Source organism: Neopelma chrysocephalum, unplaced genomic scaffold (genome assembly GCF_003984885.1).
Source record: "Neopelma chrysocephalum unplaced genomic scaffold, ASM398488v2 Primary Assembly neopelma1_97404, whole genome shotgun sequence".
Classification (NCBI taxonomy): Eukaryota; Metazoa; Chordata; class Aves; order Passeriformes; family Pipridae; genus Neopelma; species Neopelma chrysocephalum.
This window is the reverse complement of record NW_020926045.1, coordinates 206-6,698: the sequence shown is the minus strand read 5'-3', so window position 1 is coordinate 6,698 and position 6,493 is coordinate 206. Positions and strand designations below refer to the sequence as shown.

The window sequence follows — 6,493 nt, the reverse complement described above, 5'->3', positions numbered from 1 at the left end:
GTGCCACCCTGGGATCCCTGTCCCCTCACCCCAAGGTCCCTGTCCCCTGACCCCGGGGTCCCTGTGCCACCCTGAGGTTCCTGTCCTCCCACCCTGCTCCAACACCGGGGGCCCTGTCCTGATGCCAGGGTTCCTGTCCCACCCTGAGTTCCTTGTCCCTCCACCCCGGGGTCCCTGTCCCACCCTTGGTTCCCTGTCCCCCCCTCTGCCCCAGCCAGGACGTTACCTGGGCCACAACTTCACAGCCAGGAGGCCCAGGGTGGCCACGCAGACGAGGGCCACCAGCAGCCCGGCCAGGATGGTGAAGGTCAGCAGGCGGGTGAGGGCTGTGGGCACATCCCCACAGCAGGGGGTCAGAGCACATGGGACCCCCCAGACCTTGGGGTGCCCCCCAAGGGGTGAAGGGGACCCTGGGGTGGTGGCTGTGACAGCCAAATGCAGGGGGGGGGGCTTGGTGCCACTGCCAGGTCCCCAAGGTTGGGAACAGCCACTCAATGGGTCCAGGATGCACACAGGGGGGGTCACAGACACCAAGCTGGGACCCTACTGGGACTTGGGGTGACCCATGAAGGGTGAAGGGGACCCTGGGGTGGTGTCTGGGACATCTGACTGCTGGTGGTGCCACTGCCAGGTCCAGAGGGGTGGGGACAGCCAGTTTTGGGGTGAGGACATGTGGGGGGGTCACAGGCTCCATGCTGGGACCCCGCTGGGAGCAGCCACCACTCCTGGCTGTCCCTGCACACCTCACTGTCCCCTGCCCTGAGGGTCGGGCAGGCTGGCACAACGCTGGGTGCCACCCCAGGAAGGGCACTGTCCCCTGGGCACAGGGGGTGTCCCCAGCACAGCCCCCGCACATCCCGCCGTGTGCTGACCCCGAGCCGGCTCCTCCTCCCTCATTTTGGACCATCCCCGGCACCACCCAGCTCCCTTTGCTGCTTCCGTGAGCCCTTTTTCCGGCCCTTGCCCAGCCCCCCCAGAGCCCCCGGGGGTCACTCACTGTTGACATCGAAGTGGGCGCTGGCCGTGGCGTTGCCCAGGGCGTTGGTGGCCACGCACAGGTATTGCCCGGCGGCCCCCGGGCCCAGCGCCCCCAGCTCCACCCGCAGGGCGCTGTGGGAGGGGGCCACCCGCACCCCCGGGATGGCGGGGGGGGCCGGGCTGGAGGCCAGGAGCCGGCCCTGGTGGAGCAGGGCCAGGGAGGAGGGCGGGTGGCTGTCGGCCCTGCACAGCACGATGCCCGCCCGCCCGCCGCGGTTCTCCAGGAAGGTGCTGACGGACACGTCCCGGGGCGGGTCTGGGGGGGCAGAGATGAGGGGTCGGCGGGTCGTGGCGTGGGAAACCCCGCTCTGGCCTGGACGGTCACTAAAGGCTGCTGAACGCATCCCTCCTCCAGCCTGGGTCAGCCCGTCCCACCCATCCCAGGGCTCGGGGCTTCCTGCGCTGTCCAGCCCTTCTCTCCCCCCCAGCTGGAGAATCCTCCCTTGGCTCCAAGTCTGACTTTTGAGGGGTCAGTTCTGGGAAAAATCCCGATGTCCCCTTCCCTGGGTCACTAAGGGTTGACTGGTGCTTCCCTCCTCCAGCCTGGATCATCCAGGGCTGGCAGATTCACACCCTCTGCAGCCCTTTGCTCCCCCCCTCCCCGGCCACGGCTGGAGAATCCCCTCGACTTGGAGCTCTTTAGCTCCAAATTTGTCTTTTGAGGGGCCAGTCCTAGGAAAAAAAACCCATATCCTGTTCTCTGGGTCACCAAGGGCTGCCCCACTCATCCCTCCTCCAGCCCGGATCATCCCTATCCCACTCCCCCTCAGGGCTGGTGGCCCCCCGTGCTCTCCAGCCCCTCACTCCCCCCCAACTGGAGAATCCCCCAATCTCGGCTCCGAATCTGACTTTAGAGGGGCCAATCCTTGGAAAAACCTTCCCCGGGTCCAAAGGGAGAGGAGCAGGGCAGGAAGAGGAGGAGGAAGAGGAGGACGGTCCCTCGCCCATGTGGAGGGGACACGTGTGACACGTGGCTGGGGGCTCTGGGGGGGCTCCGCGCTGCCCTTGGCGGGGCTGGGGACACTCACAGAGGACGCTGAGGCCGAGGGGGGCCGAGCCGGCCGTGCCCCAGGCCCCGCTGGCCAGGCAGCCGTAGGAGCCGGAGTCGGCGCTGGAGACGCGGGGCAGGACGAGGGAGGGGGACGGTCCCTCCCGCAGCCACCGCCCGTCCCTGTGCCACGTGTAGTTGGCGCCTTCGCCCCACCAAGGGGGCACCGAGCAGGTCAAGGTGGCTCTGCCGCCCTCGGGCACTTCTGGCGACGGCTCCACCGTGACCGTGACCCCTGCGGGGGCAGGAGGGAGACGGGGAGTCGAGGGATGCCCGGGACACCACCCCCAAAATCCCCCCCCGAGGGCTCCCGAGAGGCCCGTTGGCACCCCTGGGACCCCCCCCCGGGGGCTCGGGGCCCCCTCACCTGCCCCGGGGAGCTGCAGGGCGGCGGCCGCGGTGCCGTGGCTGTTGTTGGCCGAGCACAGGTAGAGCCCTGAGTCCCGCGGCCCCATCGCCCCCAGCCCCACCCGCAGCGCGTTGGGCGAGGCCCGCACGTCCAGCCCGGGGGCGGAGGGGCCGCGGGAGGAGGCCAGGGGGGGCTGCCCGGGCCCCCGGCTCACGGCCAGGTCCGAGGGGGGGAAGCTGTCGACGGAGCAGAGCAGGACGGCCTGTCGCCCCCCCCGCGGGTCCAGCAGGGAGGTGAAGGTGGGCTCCTGGGGGGGGTCTGCGGCGACAAGGACGGCGCGTGTCCCCCCCCTTTGCCCCGCTGCCGGCGCGGCACCGGGGGGGTGACAAATGACAGGGGAGGGGGCGCGATGCCCGGCAGCACCGGGGCCCCCCCGCTCCCCGAGGGAGGGGCCGGGATATCGCGGCGTGTCGCGGGATGTCACCAGGTGGCGACACAGACCGGCCAGCGGACCCCCGTGAGGGGGTCCCGTGCGCCGGCGGGACCCGCCGTGTCCCCCCCCTCCACCCCCGAAAGCGGCCGCCCCTCACTCACAGAGCACCCTGAGGGCGGCGGGGGGGGCCCGGTGCCCCCTGCCCGCCTGGCACGAGTAGAGCCCCGCGTCGGAGCGGCGGCCGCGGAGCCCCAGAGAGGCGGCGAGTCCCTCCGCCAGCCACCGCCCGTTCCTGAACCACGTGTACGGCGTCCCGGGGGCGGCGTGGGGGTCCCGGCACGTCAGGGTCACCTCCGTACCCTCCGGCACCTCGGCCGAGGGTCGCACGACCACCCTGACGGCTGCGGGGGGGAGGAGTCGGCCGTGACCGGCAGCACGTTTTCACCCCAAAGTCCCCACCCCAAATTCAGAGGGCTGGGGGCACAGGGTGGGCGCTCAGGGGGGGTGCCCTGGGTGGGGGCACAGGGTGGGCGCTCAGGGGGGGTGCTCACCCAGAAGGACCCCCCTGTCCTTCCACCTGCCCCACACCACTCCAGACCCCCCCGATATTGGGTCCCCCCTGATATTGGGTCCCCCCTGATATTGGGTCCCCCCAATGGCCGTCCCCCTGGACGCCCACCCCAACTATCGGGGGGGTTCCCATCCCCTTTCCCTCTCCCCTTGACGCCCACCCAACCCACCGGAGGGGTCCCCAGCCCCTTTCTGTGCCCCCCCCAGGACTCACCCTGCACCCGGAGGGTCAGGGACACGCGGGCACTGCCGAGGGGGCTCCGTGCCTGGCACTCGTACTCGCCCTCGTCCTCCTCGGACGCTTCCCGGAGCTCCAAGCGCAGCGTGTTGGGAGAGGGGGACACGTGGCTGCTCTGCCGGGGGGGGGCCCCTCCCCAGGGGGGGCTGGAGGCCACCGGCTGCCCCCCCCTGAGCAGGGTGAGCCGGGATGGGGGGTTGCTGTCCACGGAGCAGAGCAGGATGACGGCGCTGCCCTCGCTGCTCTCCACGAACGATTTCACCCGCAGGTCCCGGGGGGGGTCTGCGGGGGGGAAACCACGGGGGAGACGAGATGGACCAGAGGATAATCATGGAATTGTTTTGGGTTGGAAAAGTCCTCTGACCCCACTGGGTTCCCCCAGCACTGTCAAGGCCACCCCTGGCCGTGTCCCCAAGTGCCACATCCACAGGGTGTTAAAACCCCCCAGGGATGGGGACTCCCCCCTGCCCTGGGCAGCTGTGCCAGGGCTGGGCAGCCCTTTCCAGGGGGAATTTTCCCAATATCCAACCTGAGCCTCCCCTGGTGCAACTTGAGGCCGTTTCCTCTAATCCTGTCACTTGTTTTTTGGGAGCAGAGCCCGAATCCCCCCCCGGCTCCCCCCTCCTGTCAGGGGGTTGCAGAGCCAGAAGGTCCCCCCTGAGCCTCCTTTTCTCCAGGCTGAGCCCTCCCAGCTCCCTCAGCCCCTCCTGCTGCTCTAGACCCTTCCTCCTGGAACGTCCCCAGCCTGGGATGCTCTGATCAGTGCGGTGGCTCCACCCGACATTCCCCACCCCAAACCAGGAGGAGGAAGGGAAGGCCCTGGGGTCCCAGGCTCCGGAGGCCATTCCAGGAGCTGTCTCCGACTCTCCTCATGCGGATTTATAAGTTAACACCACCTTTTTCTCATAAAAAGGGGAAAAAAAAAAATCTTACATTCTCACTTGCAACTATATTTCCCCCCCCCTTTTTTTAAACAAAACCTGGTTTTCATTTTCCAAATGAGGGCTAAAAAAAAAAAAATAAAAAAATCCCAAATCCTGTTCTAGTTCCTGAAAGCCGAAGTTTTTCCCGCTGCAGTTTGGTAGAGGAAGCACAAGGAAACTCGGAGAAGCTTCACCAAAATGCCCTGCGGGAGGTGTGGGGGGTCTCTGGCCGGGTCTGACGAGCAGGACAGGGGTGTTAAACTCGGCTTAAGTTACCCCCTGGGACAAAGACTGATTTTCACGGAAAACTAAGCTAAAACTCCAAACCAAGCCGGGCCTTTCTGCGCCCCATCTCTCCAGCCAAGGGGGCCGGTGACTCCCCGAGGGTCCCTGCCCTGGACGTGCCCCCCCGAGGCGGAGCCCCCCCGGCCCGGGGCACTCACAGAGGACGCGGAGCGGGGCGGGGGCGGCGCTGCGGTTGCGGGCGGGGGTCCGGACGGAGCAGTGGTAGGAGCCGGCGTCGGAGGCGGAGATGCGGGGCAGGGGGAGGGCTGGGGAGGGGCCGCTGCGCAGCCACAGCCCGTCCCTGTACCACGAGTAGCTCAGCACCTCCTCGGCCCCGCCCGCCACCGCGCAGGTGAGGGTGGCATTGCCGCCTTCCCGCACCTCCGGGGCCGGCAGGATCCGCACCCGGACGGCTGCAAGGGAAGGGAGGCGGCGGTGAGACCCCCCCTTTTCCGGGACAGGGAAGCTCAGAGAGGGACAGGACAGTAAAAGGTGGGAACAGCCACCGTTCCCATGGTGCTCCTGCGGATCTCGCTATGGATGCTCCACCCCTGGAAGTGCCCGAGGCCGGGTTGGACGGGGTTTGGAGCAACCCGAGCTGGTGGGAGGTGTCCCTGCCCATGGCAGGGGGTGGAATAGATGGGCTTTGAGCTGTCTCCCCGCCCAAAGCTGTCTGACTCCACGATTCCCGGGCGATGCCGGCTGTGTGAGCACGGCCAGGACGGTGGCACGGATGGACAGGGCAGAGCCAGCCCTGGCATCAGCCCCGGGAGGAGCTGTGTCTCCTTTGCCAGGTGTGGGGCGCACAAGCAGCTCTCTGGGAACGCCTCCAGCACAGCACTCTGTCCCCAGAAAGATGGATTTCCCCCCTTTCCTTCTGTTTCCATCCTGTCCACCCTGTTCCAGGAGAGGAACAGGGAGGACTCTGCCCTCCCTTCCCCGTGACTGTCCCCCAGCAGCGTTTGCCTTCCCCCCTTCCCCAAACCCCCCAATTCCATCGCTCCCCCCGCTGCCTGCAGCTCTCCATCCCCTTCCCACGCCATCCCCATTCCCGTTCCCATTCCCAGCCCTCACTCACTGCCCGCTGTGAAGTTCCCGGTGGCGCTGGCATTGCCGTGGGCGTTGGTGGCCACGCACTGGTACCGACCCTCATCCTGCAGCAGCACGGGGTGGAACTGCATCCTCAGGACGTTGGTGGCCGAGGTGACACCGAGCCGTGGCCCGGGGTCGGGCCGTGGCAGCGCCGTGGAGGCCACCAGGGCCCCGTCCTTGAAGAGGGCCAGCTGTGCCGGGGGGACACTGTCCACGGAGCACTGCAGGACCCCCCCCTGCCCCGGAGGGGGCTCCAGGAAGGAGCTCAGCACCGGCACCCGTGGGGGGTCTGCCCGGGCAGGGGGGACACAGAGGGTGAGCAGAGCCTGGGGCTGCACCCAGAGAGCCACAGGGCCCACCTTGGGGCCAGTATCCATCCCAGTGCCATCCCATCGGCACCATCCCATCGGCACCATCCCATCCCAGTGCCATCCCATCCCAGTGCCATCCCATTGGCACCGTCCCATCCCAGTGCCATCCCATCAGCACTGTCCCATCCCAGTGCCATCCCATCCCA

The 6,493-nt window shown here is 68.0% G+C and overlaps 1 protein-coding gene across 1 annotated transcript in view; it reads right to left on the bottom strand.

Moving 5' to 3' along the window:
• Positions 1–6,265, bottom strand: part of LOC113961853 (sialoadhesin-like) — a gene marked incomplete at both ends in the record, with an annotated part of 6,496 nt that extends 231 nt beyond the window's left edge. The window contains 8 exons of the mRNA XM_027672539.1: positions 227–326; positions 998–1,294; positions 2,067–2,321; positions 2,454–2,753; positions 3,030–3,269; positions 3,653–3,958; positions 5,043–5,297; positions 5,963–6,265. Coding sequence (XP_027528340.1) covers positions 227–326; positions 998–1,294; positions 2,067–2,321; positions 2,454–2,753; positions 3,030–3,269; positions 3,653–3,958; positions 5,043–5,297; positions 5,963–6,265 — 2,056 coding nt within the window. The remainder of the gene's footprint in view (positions 1–226; positions 327–997; positions 1,295–2,066; positions 2,322–2,453; positions 2,754–3,029; positions 3,270–3,652; positions 3,959–5,042; positions 5,298–5,962) is intronic.
• Positions 6,266–6,493: the final 228 nt, after the last annotated feature.